At 37.2% G+C, this 18,785-nt stretch overlaps 3 protein-coding genes across 6 annotated transcripts; 2 read left to right on the plus strand and 1 right to left on the minus strand.

The window, feature by feature from the left end:
- The first annotated feature begins 3,098 nt into the window (after positions 1-3,098).
- Positions 3,099-8,593, plus strand: LOC109162998 (kinesin-like protein NACK1). 4 transcript variants are annotated; one of them, XM_019311715.1, is made up of 16 exons: positions 3,099-3,173; positions 3,588-3,996; positions 4,087-4,176; positions 4,261-4,361; positions 4,982-5,098; positions 5,184-5,265; positions 5,357-5,424; positions 5,514-5,573; positions 5,665-5,789; positions 5,950-6,148; positions 6,262-6,372; positions 6,463-6,555; positions 6,647-7,519; positions 7,638-7,960; positions 8,053-8,381; positions 8,440-8,593. In XM_019311715.1, the coding sequence occupies exons 2-15, from the start codon at positions 3,720-3,722 to the stop codon at positions 8,375-8,377; spliced, it is 2,844 nt and encodes a 947-aa protein (XP_019167260.1). In that variant the 5' UTR covers positions 3,099-3,173; positions 3,588-3,719; the 3' UTR covers positions 8,378-8,381; positions 8,440-8,593. The 4 variants fall into 4 exon arrangements, with proteins under 4 accessions (XP_019167260.1, XP_019167261.1, XP_019167259.1 ...); XM_019311716.1 differs by having other exon boundaries at positions 8,444-8,593; XM_019311714.1 differs by having other exon boundaries at positions 3,099-3,204; positions 8,053-8,593.
- A 1,845-nt stretch (positions 8,594-10,438) lies between these two features.
- On the minus strand, positions 10,439-14,204 carry LOC109162986 (L-Ala-D/L-amino acid epimerase-like). Its single transcript, XM_019311697.1, has 8 exons — positions 13,734-14,204; positions 13,130-13,190; positions 12,179-12,289; positions 11,595-11,811; positions 11,189-11,522; positions 11,036-11,097; positions 10,870-10,933; positions 10,439-10,632 (listed from the first exon to the last, which is right to left on the minus strand). Coding segments are annotated over exons 1-8 (1,257 nt in total). The 5' UTR covers positions 14,141-14,204; the 3' UTR covers positions 10,439-10,631.
- A 276-nt stretch (positions 14,205-14,480) lies between these two features.
- LOC109163044 lies at positions 14,481-15,716 on the plus strand. Its single transcript, XM_019311765.1, has one exon. The coding sequence runs from the start codon at positions 14,481-14,483 to the stop codon at positions 15,714-15,716; it is 1,236 nt and encodes a 411-aa protein (XP_019167310.1).
- Positions 15,717-18,785: the final 3,069 nt, after the last annotated feature.

The raw sequence follows: 18,785 nt of genomic DNA on the forward strand, positions 1-18,785 counted from the left end.
TTTTCTTTAAATTTTTTTTTTCCTTTTCTTAAACTTTTATGCATTTCTTCCCAGTTTCTTGAAATAATAAAAGAGTCTTAAATTTCTAGGAAACCAAATGTTTAGATAGAGTTATTCCTAAAAATGTATCAGACTGTATTTATTATTTAAAAAAAAAAATAAAGAAGCTCATTCATTTAATCATAAGCTATTACAAATAGGATTGATGGAACGGTATACCATTCCTTACAGTAAGACATAGAACCAACTTCCCTAGTAATGCTACAAAGAACTTGAATCGCAGACTGTTTCACAAATTTGAAGCTGAATTCGTTAGATGAATTTAACGCTTATTTAATATCATCGAAGAATTGATCAAAAGTAGTCAAGACTAACTTTGGTTAAAAAGTCTTGCACACCACCTGAGTATATGTTTTCCATTTGTCGTTCATTGACAATATATCCATCGAGCTGAGATGCAGATGCTCTTTTACATTGTCATCTTTGTCACCAGGATGAAGTCCACATACGCCATGACCAACTTATATGTTTCACACTTATGAAGAAAAGAACTCGCCAAAAGCAATGAGAGGAAGCAAACTCGCCAAAAGAAACGAGAGGAAAAGAAACGAGAGAAAAACACATAAAAAAAAAACATAACACAAAAGAAAAGAGAAGCAGCAATACACCTCTTGAACTTTATTTTACGGATCCACGGAAATCAAAACACTTCTTTATCCAGATCTGGCGGAATTCTTAAGCTTTAGATCTTTGGAACTACCGCAACTTCCTTAAAGGGTTGATAGCTAAATCGGCACTGAATTTTATTATGAAACTAAAAAAAAAATACAAAAAAAAAAACAAAAAAAAAAAACAAAATAACCTCCGATCGTGGCTCCATGTTGAAACATATTAACATGTCATGTTAGTGGTAATATCTAATTTCACTAATGTATTAACATTATAAAAGGAGGAAGTTTTGGACATAGTGAAACTATGGTTGAAATGGTAAGGTCAATATTTTGTTGTGTGGCCTTACCAATATCATGCATTCTAATCATCTTTCAATAAATTCACACATATAAATTGTTAGAATATTAGGCTAAATATATTATGTTTTGTTTAAATTCAATCGTAAATTAGTATTTGGTCTAATATTGTTCTTTTATTATTTAGTTAAAATTATGAAAATGTCTATTTCTTTTCAATAATATGCAGATAATTCGAATTAGGGTAATATTTGTGTGAGATCGTCTCACGGATCTCAATTCGTGAGACGAATTAGATCTTTGATTAATGGGTTGAATTTTTTATTTCATTAATCAAATATCTGATCCGTCTCACAGATTGAGATCCTTGAGATAGTCTCACACAAGTTTTTACCTTCGAATTATATTTTATATTACTTTTACACATTTTCGAAAAAAATTATGTGACAATAATTTGTAGATAAATGATTGTTATTGGTTGATGGCTAAGTTTCCGTCTCGGCAACTAATAATAAGACAAACTGCCAATGGAAACATTTCGCATTCACGCCACATTTTTAATTCGTTTTTCTTTTATGTTTTTAAAAAATGCAATTAGGCCATGAACGGAAAAAAAAAAAGTGCAATAAGGTCATTGAACACTCAAAAAATGTGCAATTAGGCCACTGAACTCTCCAAACGTATGCAATTTTACCGGATAGCAGGTTACCATCAATTTTAGCAGGTTACCTACTTACGTGGCAGCTTAGTTGGCATTTTTAATAATTTTTAAATAATTGTTAATAATTAATTTTAATAATAAATTTTATAAAAAATTGGAAAAAATTAAATAAAAAATAAAATAAAGTTGTTTTTATTTTTAAAAAAAAAATTAATAAAAAGTTATTATTAAAATTTATTAAAAATGACAACTCAGCTGCCACGTAAGCAGATAACCTGCTAAAATTGAGGGTAACCTGCTATCAGGTGAAATTGCACATTTTTGGAGTGTTCAGTGGCCTAATTGCACTTTTTTTTTTCGTTCAGTGGCCTAATTGCATTTTCAGGTTACGTTCAGTGGCTAATTTGAACCTTATTCCAATTTTAAATAGTAAAAAAATACATTCTACCCCTATACTATTATCTGTTTTTTTTTTTTTCAACTTTAATTTGTAGTTAAAATGGGATAGAAAAATTCATACAATTTGAAATGAGATTGAAATTCATTTATATACTTAAAACAGTAAATAAGATTAAATTGGCAATAAAATCAATTATTTTAACTTTTTTGGTAAGAGTTAATTCCAATTTTTTGTTCTAGATTTATAGGTGACAGTCTCTTTTTAGTCATTTTTTATCAGAACATCCTCATTTAGTCTTAATATTATTGTGGCATGACCACTTTTAGTCCTCCTTCAACAAAATCGTTGAAATGTCATTAAATACAAAGACATTTCAATCTTTTTTATACAAAGTATGTTTAACCGTTATATTTTTATGTTTATTTTTTTGAAAAAAATCCGTAATTGAAGACTAAAATGTCCTTATATTTAACGATATTTAAATTTTTTATTGATAAATGACCAAATTGATCATGCCACAATAATAATACAACCAAAAGTGGATATTCTAATAAAAAGGACTTAAAGTGGATTGCCACTTATAAATTTAGGATTAAAAATGAAATTAACTCTTTTTGGTAATTACAATTCATACGAACATATTTAATTTAAAAAAATTATTTAAAAATTTTTCCAAAAAAATTAAAATCCAATACACTCTGATAAAAAGTTTATTATTATGATAAAACTTAAAACTTTTTTTCTACGAGGGAAACTAAAAACTATTGATAAAAATTTATAAAGTACGGAGTAATTGATAATATCATTATGTATTATAAAAATAAAAATATCACATTCCTAAGGTGGCACATGCCGTTAGATTCTTAGAAGAGTGGCATCACTTGACACGTGGTAGTTGTTAAACAGTTAGACTAGAGCAGGCGATATTTTCCCGAAACGTGTGCATGAACCCGAGAAATTAACCCGAACGACCCACGAGAAAAAGAACTAGCCGTTGGGGACTCGAAATTCAAAATCTCAATTCTTCACTGTCATTGCATTAGAAACCCTCATTTACTTATCCTCTTTCCATATTTCGATCCCTTCTCTCTCACCATTCTCATCTCTAAGTTGGAGCCGATACTCTTTCGCTTCTCAATTTCAGGTGCATTTTCGATTATCCGAATATATTTTTGGTAAGTTTTCCTTATCAATTTCAGGTGAAAATTTTGTGTTCTGTGAGGTTTCCTTTTGAAAATTTCCTTATTTATAAGTATGTTTCGTGGATTTAGATTCGTGGAATTTGAGTTTAAGTGATAGATGATTAATGTTTTAGGGAAGTTGTTATGGTAAGCACGGAGTGGATGAAATTTACCAGATCGGGACTATTCGTTGAAATTAGAAGGTTTTGATTTTGAAATTTGAAAATGTTTAATGCGGAAAGTGTTTGCGAGAGAAGTTCAATGAATTTTATCCGTAAATACTCATTTTAATGACGATTTTCGTAATTTGAAATAGAAATTTAGGGAATCTGTTTTCTCATTTTGCGTCTGACGATGCTAGTGATCCATTTCTGCAGATTTCACACAAAATATTGTAGAAAAGACAGCTAAAAGCGTTATTTTCAGCCTCTCTTGGAGAGGTCTCAGCCCCCCTATCTGTGAAATCAACTCAAAGTTGCAGTTGATAGTGAAGTGCTGGTTTAGTCAAGATGACGATTAAAGTTCCAGGGACGCCGGCCTCTAGGATAGAAAGGACACCGGCAAACACCCCGGCCTCAAAAATAGAAAGGACACCGGCAAGCACTCCGGGTGGGCAGAGATCTAAAGAAGACAAAATCATGGTTACGGTACGGTTGAGGCCATTGAACAAAAAGGAGCAGTCAGCAAAGGACAATGTAGCATGGGAATGTATTGATGAACACTCGATTGTGTATAAACCGATGCCCCATGAACGTTCACCTCAGCCAACCTCATTTTTTACTTTTGGTAATGAAATTGTTCAGTGATATCCACTTGGTCTACTGCCTGTTATTCGGATTGGAAAGAAACTAAGTTGATAATGTTAATCTCTTTCAGATAAAGTTTTTGGTCCAAATTCCTTGACTGAAACAGTATATGAGGAAGGGGTAAAGACCGTGGCTTTGTCTGCTTTAATGGGGATCAATGGTAAAATTTTATTTATATTGCTATGGTGTAGTCATAGATTTGGGAAAATATTTGTTATATCAATTTCTTTTTTATCAATTGCAGCAACTATTTTTGCTTATGGACAAACTAGCAGTGGGAAGACATACACAATGAGAGGAATTACAGAGAAAGCTGTCAATGACATCTACACACACATAATGAATGTAAGCTGCTTTTTTTTTTTTTTTTTTTTTTTTTTAAACTTAGGGTGGCCCAATATGGAAAAGATTGTTAGTAATTCTCCAGTTAAATGCCATGAGCATAAACTTAATCTTAGATCCAGTTTGTACAGTGATTTGTCTTTGTATCATTTCAAGAAGATGAATTCCAGGAGACAGGGATCACTTGTATGATTGATTTTTAAATAAAAGATAGTCTCTTGGTTTTTTTTTTTTTGGATTTTAATTCGTTATCCTCTTTACTACTTGCTTATCTTGTTTCCAGTGTATTAAGGGGTTTGGTGTAATTTATAGTGTTTTTTGCATTACTACAGACTCCAGAAAGAGAATTTAGAATAAGAATATCTGGACTAGAAATGTACAAATAAAAGATAGTCTGGTTCTTTTTTTTTTTTGGACTTTAATTCGTTGTCCTCTTTACTACTTGCTTATCTTGTTTCCAGTGTGCTGTCAATTATTAAGGGGTTTGGTGTAATTTATAGTGTTTTTTTGCATTACCACAGACTCCAGAAAGAGAATTTAGAATAAGAATATCTGGTTTCCAGTGTGCTGTCAATTATTAAGGGGTTTGGTGTAATTTATAGTGTTTTTTTGCATTACCACAGACTCCAGAAAGAGAATTTAGAATAAGAATATCTGGACTAGAAATCTACAATGAAAACGTCAGGGACCTATTGAATTCAGACTCTGGCCGCAATCTCAAACTTCTTGATGATCCAGAGGTAAATTAAAGTTGAATGCATTGGCATTTCATTTCAGAACCATTGATCTATATATGGCTTATTATTAACTGGTATTTAAATGTAGAAAGGGACTATGGTTGAAAAATTGGTTGAAGAAACAGCAAGCAGTGATCAACATCTGAGGCAGTTAATTAGTATTTGTGATGGTAAGCTTTTACTTAACATTTTGCGTTCTGCTAGCATACAATTGTATTATGCCCTTCAGTTTTTACAAGCCTATTATTTTTTATGCTGCAGCTCAAAGACAAGTGGGTGAAACTGCTCTTAATGATACTAGCTCAAGGTCTCACCAGATAATACGACTAGTAAGTTCCCTGAATGCAAACTATATTTCCAGGTCAAGTATTGCTAACAATAAATCTTTTAACCGATTAACTTATCTTTTGCAATGCAGACAATAGAAAGTACCCTTCGTGAGAGTTCAGATTGTGTGAGGTCTTTTGTAGCAAGTTTGGTAAGTGAAATTTTCCTTTTTTTGCTTCCGTAGAGTAGAAATGTTTGAATAACAGTCAGTTGATGGTTAATTATCTGCGCTAATGTTGCAGAACTTCGTAGATTTAGCCGGAAGTGAAAGAGCATCACAGACAAATGCAGATGGCATCAGGCTTCGGGAAGGATGCCATATTAACCTTAGCTTGATGACTCTAACAACTGTTATAAGAAAACTTAGGTTATTCACCAATACTATATACAACTATTCTGTTACCAAGTTTCTCCTTATCAGATTTCATTAAGTTCGTTATGTGCCATAAGCAGTTTCTTTCATGTCATTTTGTGCAGCACAATCGAAAGGTTTGGTGATTCGTTTTTTTATTGTTCTATCTATGCAGTGTGGGCAAAAGAAGTGGCCATATACCCTATCGAGATTCAAAACTTACACGCATTTTGCAGCATTCACTAGGTGGAAATGCCCGTACTGCTATCATTTGCACTTTGAGTCCTGCTTCTAGTCATGTTGAGCAATCCCGCAATACTCTCTTCTTTGCCACTCGCGCAAAAGAAGTTACAAACAATGCTCAAGTGAACATGGTATTTATATGTTTTCCAGGCAATAGATGAATAAGTGTTCTTGCAATCTTTTTGTTTTTATTCTGTATGATTACTAAACCATGCTTTTCTTGTATCAATTATATGTCTTTCAGGTCGTTTCCGACAAACAGCTTGTCAAGCATTTGCAGAAGGAGGTTGCTAGACTTGAAGCAGAGCTGCGCACACCAGATGTTTCATATGAGAAAGATTTAAAGATCCAGCAGGTGGCTATTAAGTGATAATAATATTGTACATTTTGAGATTGAACAGATGATAGCCATTTACTAATCTGATCTCGGTTGTGGCTCTCTTAGATGGAGATGGAAATTGAAGAACTGAAGCGTCAAAGAGACCTTGCACAGTCACAGGTGGATGAATTACGCCATAAACTTCAGGAGGAGGAACAGGTTTGTCCCAGCTCCCCAGTCTCTCAGTGTGTGTGTGCAAACTTGTGCATGTCTATATCTATTAGCCACTTAATGTTGAGTTCAAATTTAGGTTTTAAAGCCATCCGGGTCGACTGGTGCAAAGAAGTGTCTCTCCTTCTCTGCCATATCGTCTCCAAACCTTGAGCAGAAGGAACCTGTTCGTTGTCAAACAATGAGAAATGCAGTGGGGAGGCAGTCGCTAGCTGCTCCTTTCACACTGATGCATGAGATTAGAAAGCTTGAACACCTTCAGGAACAGCTTGGAGATGAAGCGAATCGAGCACTGGAAGTACTGCAGAAGGAGGTTGCGTTTCATAGACTAGGCAACCAAGATGCTGCAGAAACGATAGCAAAGCTACAAGCTGAGATCAGGGATATGTGTTCTGTCCGGGCAGCTCCCAAACAACAAGTCGAAGCTGGAAACGAAGTTGCTGTCAACAAAAGTGTCGGTGCTAACCTCAAGGAGGAGATAGCAAGACTTCATTCTCAGGGTAGCACAATTGCTAATATTGAGGAGAAGTTGGAGAATGTTCAAAAGTCATTAGACAAACTAGTAATGTCGCTTCCAAGTACCAATGATCCATCAAAAAAGAAGAAACTGCTACCATTAGCATCAAGCAACAGCGTGAACAGATATCCATGTTCTCCTCCTCTATCAGCTACTACCCAAGTACTGGATCCCGAGATTGAAAATAGAGACCCAGAATTTTATGATACTGTGTCCACAGAAACTCTGCCAGTCTCTGAAAAGGAAACCCCGACAAAAAGTGAAGGAAGAGAAGGCACTCCTTATCGACGTTCTAGCTCTGTCAACATGAGAAAAATGCAGAAGATGTTCCAAGATGCAGCAGAAGAGAATATCAGAAGCATTAGAGCATATGTCACAGAGCTTAAAGAACGCGTTGCCAAGCTGCAGTATCAGAAGCAACTCCTCGTATGCCAGGTAAACCCAGTTTTTATTTCAATGATCTTCTAAGCTCCACAGTTAACTACGAACTTCAATTTATTGTGCTGGAGAGGTATCAGAATGTTGAGCCATTATTTTGTCATCCACATTTCAGGTGCTTGAGCTTGAAGCAAACGAAGCAGCTGGATACACTTTGGAGAATGAAGAGAACATTCCTGAGATACAAGAGTCCCCAGCTTCATGGCATATAACCTTTAGGGAGCAAATGCAACAGATTATTGACTTATGGGATGTTTGCTTTGTCTCAATTATACATAGGTCACAGTTTTATCTGTTATTTAAGGGAGACTCTGCTGATCAGATATACATCGAAGTTGAAATAAGGCGATTGACATGGTTACAACAGCACCTGGCAGAGCTTGGAAATGCAAGCCCCGCTCAGTTAGGAAACGAGCCTACTGTTTCTTTATCATCAAGGTTTGTTTGTTTCTTCTTGCTCTCTCCCACTTGAAGACCTTATTGCCCTCTAGTACAGCTAGAATTTAACATTACCCTTTGTGTTAATTCAGTATTAAAGCACTGAGGAGGGAGAAGGAATTTCTTGCAAAAAGGTTGACACGTTTGACACCCGAGGAAAGAGATGCACTGTACATTAAATGGGAAGTTCCATTGGAAGGGAAAAATAGGAGGCTGAACTTCATTAACAAGCTGTGGACAAAGCCACAGGATCCAAAGCATGTACAAGAGAGTGCTGAGATAGTGGCAAAGCTTGTTGGTTTCTGTGAGAGTGGGAATATGTCAAGGGAGATGTTTGAGCTCAATTTTGTTATTCCAAATGATAAGAGGTCATGGTTTATAGGATGGGACCAAATTGCAGACCTTCTTCATCTATGAGAAGGTACTATTCTTCAAGTAAATTGCATCTTTACAAGTTTATTCCATTCATTTATTTTGGTGCAGCATGTACAAAAAATGTTTGGAGTCTCCCAATTTTGGAGTCTCTTGGGGGTTGTGTTCCAGCCCCCTATTCTATATGTTGTGAGTAGTTTACACTAGTATAACTGGAATTTGAGGCATAATGTTATGCTCATTGTCATTCTGCTGAATAAATGATCCATAGCCCAGGTGCCATTCTGTGCTGCAAGAGCTAGTATGCATATTGAAAGATATCTTGACCTGATTTAAATAAGAAAAATACACACTCTGACAGTAGAATATGAACTCAGAAAATTTCTTTGTTACAACACCTGTTATAATAATTGCTTAAACCAAATCGAAAATGTTAACCGTTTCAATCGTCTTCTTCAATTTGAGAAACAATTTCTTTAAAAGTTTCGTAAAGATATTTGCAATTTAACATTCAACTGAGCAATACTCAAAGTTAATTTGTTTTTCAGCAATCAATTCTCTGATTTTGTGATACTTGATATCAATGATTTTGCGTTGGCGTTATGCGGAGCCGGGCTCCTAAGTAACAATATAATTATTATTAAATTAAAGGGGCGTTTTGAGGAAAAACTAATCTTTCTTCAAAATGTCAAACTGAAATGCTGCAAGTTTTCAACAGTTTGAAGTAAACCACTGAATAACAAAAACATTTTCTTTAGTGTTTTCTCCAAGGACAAAACGCCAAAATGATGGATCTCCGTTGTGTACAAACAAGTCCATAACTATAAATGAAGCATCAATTTCTTAACTTTGTCCCCGATAAAGGGAGATAGCCATGTAGTTCAAGGATGAAGTTTATGTATGAAGACAAAAGAGACAAATCAAGTGCATAATGCATATAATTTTTATTTTTTTTTGGGTTTATTTCATATTTGTAACAAGAATATTCAAAATTTGAAACAATACATATTTTAAAAAATGTTGAGAGAGACAAATTTTTCCCTAAATAGTGTTGTTATTCTTTGTATGCTAGAAGAAACAAATTCTTTTTATTTATTAGATATTTTTAACATGTCCTAAAAAAGATAAATACATAATTGAAAATTTTTTGTAAATTTTCATAGAAAAAAGACTCTTAGGGGATGTTTGGTTCATGGAAAATGTTTTCCTTTGGGAAGGAAAATGTTGTTTTCTAGTGTTTGGTTCATAGAATTCATTTTTCAATTGTAAAATGAATTCCTCAAATTTGAGGAAAACAAAATCCTTAGTTGGACTAAGGATTTTATTTTCCATGAAAGATGGGAAGAAAAAGTGAATAGATTGCCTATTTTACCCTTGTTTTCTTTTTTAATTATATTACTTTTATTAATTTGTAGGGGCATATAGGTATTTATACTCATTATTTCTTACAATTCCAAATCTAACCAAACAATAGAATTCGTATTCCCAGTCATTCTTTTTCCACCAACCAAACAATGAAATTCATCTTCTTTGTAATTGTTTTTCCATGAAATTCGAATTTCACTTCCCTTAAAATATTTTCCGCGAACCAAACGAGCCCTTAGCTCTCCTAGATGAGATTTATTTATTTCTAAATTTATTTAAGCCGGCAAGACTCTGCCCCTAGACCCACTGCGAGGGACTTACTTTTTTTTGATATCATGAAATTAAATTTTCATTGGCTTGAACTTTTTTGATATCATGAAATTAAATTTTCATTGGCTTGAACTTTTCTAAGTCAAAAATTGCTACAAATGAAAAAGTAAATTTCCACCTTTTAAATTTTCAAGAAAGTTCAAACTTTCGTGACTATTAAACGCCCTCTTAAAGTCTTGCATTGATAAATAAATTTTGAGGAGACTAATAATTAGAAAGTTTTGATCTTTCTAGTAAAGTATTTAACTTAGAAGAGTAATTTTATTCCAAAACCCTAATTTTATTGAAGGGGCAAATCGAGTACTGCAGGAGGTTTTATTCCATACTCTATAGACAAGGCTGCAGAAACTACAGCAAAATGCAAGTAATACAGCTAGAATTTGGATAAGCTCTATACTGAACATCATTTGGGAAGCAGAATCATATCTAGTTATATAGCTTCTCATATCATAGCTAGAGTGATTAAATATTTTACAAGATGAGGAGATATATAGGTCCCTACTCCCTAGTTCACATCTTAAAAGTATTGTTAAGGAGGAAATTGAACGCCATTAGTTCCGGTGACCAGAAGAGAGTGAGCGAGCAAGCGCCACTGCTCCAGCTATCTGCAGATCATTGCAATTTTGGCACTCATTAGTTCAGTAGTTTTAGAACTTACGCCAAAAACTATAGCTAGTAGCAAAGACGTAACTTTATTTCCTAATTCTGTCTTGCATTTTCAAGACGCTGGGTGCTGGACTTGGCCTTTACCAGCCTCCGCTCAACAACTATTGAGAAAAAAATCGAGAGCATTTATCGCTAAGAAAAGTACACAAGACTAGAAGAGGCATAAAAACCATTACCATGCAATGTGAAGGAAGCTGCCATGGCCTCTCGCATTTGAGAACTTGTAAACAGGCCAATGAACTGGTCATAGAAGAGTTAAGAATCATCATAACCCATAAATTAAGTTAATATGTGCATAGCTCTATTTTGTAAACAGGCTTAGAAAATTAGCTCGAGAAGTACCTTCACAACATCCAACTACTGGATCCTCCGCCAGCAAAAGTGGTGAGTATAAGTTGACGAATCTGCAAACAAAGCCAAAATTCGAAGATGAAAAGCCCGTTATGGAAAGGTGCAATGCTGAAAATCGTCGTGAAAATAACGTAAAAAGCTTACTTGAAACACCCTAGACCAGCAGCTAGGTGACCAGCAAAGCCCGTGGCAAGCCTACTTTCGACCATACTACTAATCATCAATTTCAACCCGAAATTCCTAGCCAACTCAATAATTTCAAGAGCCCCAACTACTCCAACTTTAGCGAGTTTAACGTTAATTACATCAGCCAGATTTTCTTCCGCTATTTTCCTAACATCTGCCAAACTCAGACAGCTTTCATCAGCAGCAACAGGCACCCCGTAATTCTGTTTTGCAAAGCGACTGACACGACCAAGGCCTTCCCAATCATCTCTACGAACGGGTTGTTCAAAGAGGATAGGAGTCACACCCATTTCTGGAAACGGAACAGGGTCAGTTTCCAATTCCAGCAAAAGATACGAGACAGATCATAAATTTATGTATTTACCGTGCAGTTTTTCAAGAACTTGGATAGCTTCTTTCGAGGAGTAACCTCCATTAGCATCTAAGATAAACATACAATCTGGATAGGCTGCATGTATGGCTCGTATCACTTCTATATCCTCGTTCAAATCCTTGCCCACCTTAAGCTTTAGGGTCTTGAATCCTTGTTTACGATAATCCCGAGCTAGTTCTGCTGCTTCAGCAGGCAATACTATTGGAATCTGAAAACCGGACCAAATAATGTCAACTTCCCAGGGAAGGTATTGGTCGCATATAACGTGCAATCCAACTATTAGCTTAGGCTTTTAGTTGAGATAGAGCACATGCTTCAATTTGGTATTAGGGGCGTGTTGAGCATATAACCTGCAATCCAACTATTAGCTTAGGCTTTTAGTTGAGATGGAGCACATGCTTCAATCTGGCCCTCCGACTTTCCTATCATTCTTCTTTTAGTAAGTCAATATCTTTTCAGGGATTTGGCTTCATTGTTTCTAGTGGTGGATTGTTATATTAGTTCTTGAAATATATTATAGGAGCCAACAATATATTCAAAAGGTTGATTTAAGCAGAAGAAGAAGGAAACCAAACCGTTATATCTGTGGTAATTGTGTTGGAAGTTCCACCAAATAGTCTCCAAAGAGGTATTCCAATGCTGTTTGCGAGGGCATCAATCAGCGCCATCTCCACTCCTGCTCTGACCTTCAATTAAAAATTGAGTTAATTCCCGACTATAATAGTTTTTCTGGATTTAGTCATAAACGTCTTTTTCTGCTTAATTCGATCCTCTTTATTAATACCCAATTTAGTTTTGGACTATGGTGGTTTTACCTAAATTAGTCTTTCACAACTTCTTTCCATGGCTCGGAACCACAAAACCATCGGGTTGTTCCATCTAACTCGCCATTTGAGAAAGCGGTTTTAACATCCATTTGAGACTATGGTGGTTAATACTCAATTTAGTCATGAATTAAAGTGGTTTTTCTGGATTTAGTCCTTGATTCTAACCATCCAAATCAATGACTCAATTATGCATAAAAGTAGACATTTAGGTGTAAATCGACAAAATCCACTAGTCGAGACCATGGTTGCAGTAGGCGCTAGGCACTAGTCAGACGGTAGAGTAGCGCCTAGTGCCTAGATGACCGGGTTAATTCGGCTAACTCAATTGAAATGGACAACTTAACTCGGCCGAATTCGATCGAGTTAGGCGCTAGTCGGCCAATTTAAGCGCTAGGCGGCCGGTTTCTAGGTGGGTGCCTAGGGGAAAATCGCCACGGTCTAGGTGTATTTAGGCAGGCGCCTAGACAGATTTTTGCAACAGTGATCGAGACTAAATTTGGTATTAACTCATTAAAAATTCAACCAAGTTAGGAAATTGGAAGCAAATTCATAAATTAATCCAGTAACAGGGTATGCAGTTGATTTTAGCCTACTCCAATTCAGTTCATTTCAACATGGCATAACTTATAATAAGATCAAGTGACATAATTGTAAGATTTCATAATTCAATCGAAAAAAATCATTAACAAGACAACTCACAGAAGCAAATTGGTGACCAGGAAGAATGCTATGAACATCTCTCAACACGGCCTCCATAGTCTTCCCAGTAGGGGTGTTCAATCGGTTAACCGTTCGGTTAACCGAACCGTTTTAACCGAACCGAATTAACCGAAGTTTTTTTTCCTTTAACCGTTAACCGAACCGAAGTTTGCTCTACCGAATTCACCGAACCGAAATTTTTTTCGGTTAATCGGTCGGTTAACCGATTAACCGAACTTTTTAAAGCTAAAATTTAAAATTCTAAAAATAACACTTAAAATAATAAATCGCATTAAAATAAAATACATATCATAATACATTCATAACAAAATATAAATAACATGAATTATAAACTCCAAACATCCATAATTTCAAATTAGTATTTATATTTATATTATTATTTTTATATATATATTAAAAACTTCGGTTAACCGTTCGGTTAATTCGGTTAACCGACCTTTCGAACCGAATTAACCGTTAACCGAAATTTTAAAATTCCTTTAACCATTAACCGAACCGAAAAAGTTCGGTTCGAAAACGGTTAACCGAACTTTGTCGGTTCGGTCGGTTAACCGAAAATTATCCGAAGTTTGCACACCCCTACTTCCCAGGACTCTCTCTCAAGAACTCACAAGCTCCAGCCGCCATAGCCAGAGCACTTGGCTGATCCTCGGCAGTGACGGAGGGGAAAACAGGAGCCTCCCCCCACCCAACACACCCATTGCTGAGCTCAACCTTAATGGCCACATTCTCCACCTTATCAAGCCTTGATGAGGAAATGGCGAAAGGGGCAAGAAGAGGCACGTTGAGTGGCCTCACCTCAGCTCTCTGGACTTCAACTGTGAATATCTCCGTCATATTCTTGAACCCAAAGCTGGCGGGCTTCAACTCCGGCGGCGGCGCCATGCAAGCTGTGACGAATCTGGCGGAAGGAATCTTGAAAGATGAGGGTTTGGTGTGGAGGGGAGAGCAGAGTGGGAGAGAGTGAAGAGAAAGGGGAAGTGGAGCCATTGTTTTGGAGAATGATTATTGGGGTTTGGTAATGGAGACGAGAGATGTGAAGAATAGCCATTGCTAGAATATGATTTTCTCTTTTTTTTGTACCGGTCGATGTTGACATTTTATTTGTAAGTATTAAAGAACAAATCAGAAGCAGACTAGCAAAGAGAAGGAAGGAGATAGCCAAGTTGTTTAGGGGTGTTGCTGACCTTTCTTTACTCTTCTAGAATCAGTTGTAACCACCCCTTCCCGCCATTATATTCTATATATAGTTGGTTGTAACCTTCCCGGAGAGTAATGAGAAAATATCTTCCCTTTCAATACATGCCTTCTGTTCCTTCATACTCCGAACATGTCTTCGCCGGCTTCCGTCATGGTATCAGAGCCACGGCGAGGTAGTTACGCCGCCGCTGTTATTGGTTCCGGCAAATCCAGTCAGGGGACTCATCCTGCGTCTCCGATCAATAGATCGCCTACGCGACCGTCTCCGATGAGCAATCCGCAGAGGATCAACAATCCGCAGAGGAATAATGACAAGGCAGAGCAAATGTGGAATGATCTGAGAAAGAGGTTCTCACAGCGAGATCCTCACCGAATTTCATCTCTACAGAACGAGATATACTTGTTGAAGCAAGGTAGTTCATCAGTGAATGACTATTACACTCGATGCAGGATCCTTTGGGAACAGATGAATGAATTGAGACCTCTACCAGTCTGTAGATGCGATCCCAGGTGTTCGTGCAGCCTTCTTGAGGAAATCCGAACTGAGCGAGAGATTGACCAGATAATCAGGTTCCTACAGGGTCTCAATGAAGGATATAACTCTCTGAAGTCCAGTGTTCTGGAGTTAGATCCCTTACCTGACATGCATAAGATATTTGTCATGGCTGAAAAATTTGAGAAACAATTAAACATTGCAAACATGAATCTGACTGGAATAGAACTCAGTCACGCAACTGCTGCTGTTACCCTCATTCCAAAATTCAATGAAGCAGAATCGGAGAAGGAAAGCAAGTATTATCCTAATACTCATATAAACTCAGTCTCTTTACATTCTTTCTCTTGGATTTTGGACTCTGGTGCGACTGATCATATAGCATGTTCTCTGGATTCTTTTGATGATTATTATGTGGTTGAAGGAACTATGGTTAATCTGCAAAATGGGAAACACATTAGAGTTGAACATATGGGGAACATAACACTTGGGGATGGCATATGCTTGAAAAATGTGTTACATATTCCCTCCTTTAAGTTCAACATCATATCTGTTAGCAAATTGCTCAATAATTCTCCTCACCTCCTAACTTTTACCAATGATCAGTGCATTCTTCGGGGGAGTCATGGGAGGACAGTTGGTTTTGCTAAAGAAGAAAATGGCTTATATCTACTGCTTGAACCACCTCAGATTACTGTTAATTCATGTAAACTTTCTGCTATGTCATGTACTGCCAAAACTTGGCATCAAAGGCTTGGACATTTTCCCATGAATAAAATGAGCCTTGTATGTGATATTTCTGTTCCTCACAATAAGAATTTTGCATGTGATGTTTGCCATTATGCGAAGCATAAAAGGTCCTGTTTCCCTTAAGTAATACAGTATCAGACACTTGCTTTGAACTGATGCATGTTGATATTTGGGGCCCTTTCTTGGTTCATTCTTTGGGAGGGGAACGTTACTTCTTAACCATGGTAGATGACCACTCAAGATATACGTGGATACACCTAATGAAGCACAAGTCTGAAACACAGTCCCTGATCAAGAAGTTTCATAAATATGTTCATACTCAATTTGGATTGCCTATCAAGACCATACGCAGTGATAACGGTTTGGAGTTTAACATGGTGGAGTTCTTTGCTGAGCATGGTATAATACATCAAAGGTCTTGTGTGAACACCCCACAACAAAACGCAGTGGTGGAACGTAAACATCAACATATTTTGAATGTAGCTAGAGCCTTGCGTTTTCAAGCTAATCTCCCATTATTTTTTTGGGGGCAATGTGTGTTGCATGCAGCTTTTCTTATTAACAGGCTTCCTTCACCAGTTATCAATTGGTCCAGCCCCTATCAAAGACTATATGGGAAGCCACCAGATATCAACAATTTAAGGGTGTTTGGATGCCTATGCTATGCGTCTACACTGCCTCAATCTCGCCACAAGATGGCAGCTCGCAGCAGAAAGTGTATTTTTGTGGGAGTTCCAGCAGATATTAAAGGTTACTTGATGTTTGATCTTCAAGAAAACTCTATTTTTATCTCACGAGATGTGACATTTTATGAGGAACAATTTCCTTATGCTGAAGGATACAAGAACAAAGATGAGATTGAGCCTGCCCCCCCACCCCCCTGCCTATTATTCCCATTTTTGGCTGTGAAGAGTTCAATTTTCAGGACCATTCTGGTGTCCAACCACAATCCTCAACCACACATATTAATGAAGAAGGATCAGTTCAGATAGCTATTGACACCAGTAGTCCCTCAGTTTCTCCAATTGACAACACTGGCAGTTCCCCCATGTCAAACTCTGAGCATAATGAAGCAGGAAACATAGATGCAGATAACACGAGCACAACTTGCTCAAACTCTCCCATTCAGCCCCGAAGATCAACCAGGGAACGACATATGCCAAATAAATTACAAGATTATTACTGTGACATAGCTACTACAATTGGAACATCACCACATCCTCTATCAAAGGTGATATCCTATAATGATCTTGAGCCCATGCACAGAGTGTTTTCCATGGCAGTGATCAACAATAGCGAGCCAAGAGCTTACAGCCAAGCCATCAAACATGATTGCTGGAAGAAAGCAATGGAAGCAGAGATTGATGCCCTCCAACAGAATCAAACATGGGAATTGACACAACTCCCCCCCGGGAAAGTTCCTATAGGCTGTAAATGGGTATATAAAGTGAAGCTCAAGGCTGATGGTAGTGTGGAAAGATACAAAGCAAGGCTCGTGGCCAAAGGCTATACGCAACAACTAGGCATAGACTATCTCGAGACGTTTTCTCCAGTAGCAAGAATAACTACCATCCGAACTTTCCTTGCAGTGGCAGTTTCCAAAGCTTGGCACATCCACCAAATGGATATAAACAATGCCTTTTTACATGGTGATCTAAATGAAGAAGTATACATGGTGCTACCACCTGGATTTCAAAGTGAGAAACCGAATCAAGTTTGCAGACTTCTACGATCCCTATATGGCCTCAAGCAAGCGAGCAGGCAGTGGAACGCAAGATTGAGCATGTCTCTGATTCAAAATGGTTTCAAACAGTCAAGCTCTGACCCCTCTCTGTTTACAAAAGGAGCTGGGGAAAATTTTATTGCTCTACTAGTTTATGTTGACGACATTATTGTGGCTTGTGCTAACATGGAACCAATTCGTCAACTGAAGCTATTTCTGGATAGCACTTTCAAGATAAAAGATATGGGAACTCTAGGATATTTTCTGGGGATCGAGGCTAAGGCAGAAGCAGACGGATTAAATATTTGTCAACGCAAGTATGCATTAGACATACTGGAAGAGACTGGCTTTCTTGGTTGCAAGCCTGCAAATACACCAATGGTGCAAGGTCTTAAATTAAGTCATGGTGATGGCATACCTCTTGAAGATATCAGTAGCTATAGAAGGTTGATTGGGAGATTGCTATATCTCACGGCAACAAGGCCTGATCTTACCTTTGCCATCCAACAACTCAGTCAATTCATTGATGCTCCTACAGACAAACATATGTCTGCTGCTCATCGGGTGCTCAGGTATATCAAAAAATCTCCAGGCCAGGGACTTTTCTATCCTGCCAACATGAACATGGAACTCAAAGTCTTTTCCGACTCAGATTGGGCAGCCTGTTGTGACACACGAAAATCAATAACTGGCTACTGCATATTCCTAGGTCCTGCACTGATTTCGTGGCGTGCCAAGAAACAAGTCACTATATCTCGCTCATCCTCCAAAGCCGAATATCGTGCATTGGCTGCTACCGTATGTGAGGTTCAATGGCTCACTTACATTCTACGTGATTTACAAGTTGAATTAATCAGACCAGCGACAGTGTTTTGCGATAACAAGTCGGCTATTGCCATCGCCGAAAACCACGTCTTTCATGAGCGTACCAAACACATTGACATTGACTGTCATATAGTACGCGAGAAGCTGAGCCAGGGATTAATTAAACTGCTATCTGTTCCGACAACCAGCCAGGTTGCTGATGGCTTTACAAAGCCTCTACCAGTAACTCAATTCCAACATTTCATCTCTAAGCTGGGCATACAAGACCTGCATGCGCCAGCTTACGGGGGTATTAAAGAACAAATCAGAAGCAGACCAGCAAAGAGAAGGAAGGAGATAGCCAAGTCTGTTCAGGGGTGTTGCTGACCTTTCTTTACTCTTCTAGAATCAGTTGTAACCACCCCTTCCCGCCATTATATTCTATATATAGTTGGTTGTAACCTTCCCGGAGAGTAATGAGAAAATATCTTCCCTTTCAATACATGCCTTCTGTTCCTTCATACTCCGAACATGTCTTCGCCGGCTTCCGTCAGTAAGATGCGGGATGTGGAGTATTTATATATAAGTATTTCCCACAAATTTTATTTTGGAATAACGCACATGTGAGAAATGTAATATGGTCTTTTTTTTTTTAAATACTGACA

This window comes from Ipomoea nil, unplaced genomic scaffold (assembly GCF_001879475.1).
Source record: "Ipomoea nil cultivar Tokyo-kokei standard unplaced genomic scaffold, Asagao_1.1 scaffold2975, whole genome shotgun sequence".
Lineage (NCBI taxonomy): Eukaryota > Viridiplantae > Streptophyta > Magnoliopsida > Solanales > Convolvulaceae > Ipomoea > Ipomoea nil.

What these genes read in the sequence shown, in the direction of transcription:
- LOC109162998 (XM_019311714.1), top strand. Translation starts at nt 3,720, where the DNA reads ATGACGATTAAAGTTCCAGGGACGCCGGCCTCTAGGATAGAAAGGACA. An exon ending in AACTTCTTGATGATCCAGAG is followed by an intron (nt 5,099 to 5,183) that starts GTAAATTAAAGT and finishes ATTTAAATGTAG; the next exon opens with AAAGGGACTATGGTTGAAAA. An exon ending in GGTCTTTTGTAGCAAGTTTG is followed by an intron (nt 5,574 to 5,664) that starts GTAAGTGAAATT and finishes CTAATGTTGCAG; the next exon opens with AACTTCGTAGATTTAGCCGG.
- LOC109162986 (XM_019311697.1), bottom strand. Translation starts at nt 14,140, where the DNA reads ATGGCTCCACTTCCCCTTTCTCTTCACTCTCTCCCACTCTGCTCTCCC. An exon ending in TTGAGAGAGAGTCCTGGGAA is followed by an intron (nt 13,191 to 13,733) that starts GTAGGGGTGTGC and finishes CCCTACTGGGAA; the next exon opens with GACTATGGAGGCCGTGTTGA. An exon ending in CTGGTCACCAATTTGCTTCT is followed by an intron (nt 12,290 to 13,129) that starts GTGAGTTGTCTT and finishes TTTTAATTGAAG; the next exon opens with GTCAGAGCAGGAGTGGAGAT.
- LOC109163044 (XM_019311765.1), top strand. Translation starts at nt 14,481, where the DNA reads ATGTCTTCGCCGGCTTCCGTCATGGTATCAGAGCCACGGCGAGGTAGT.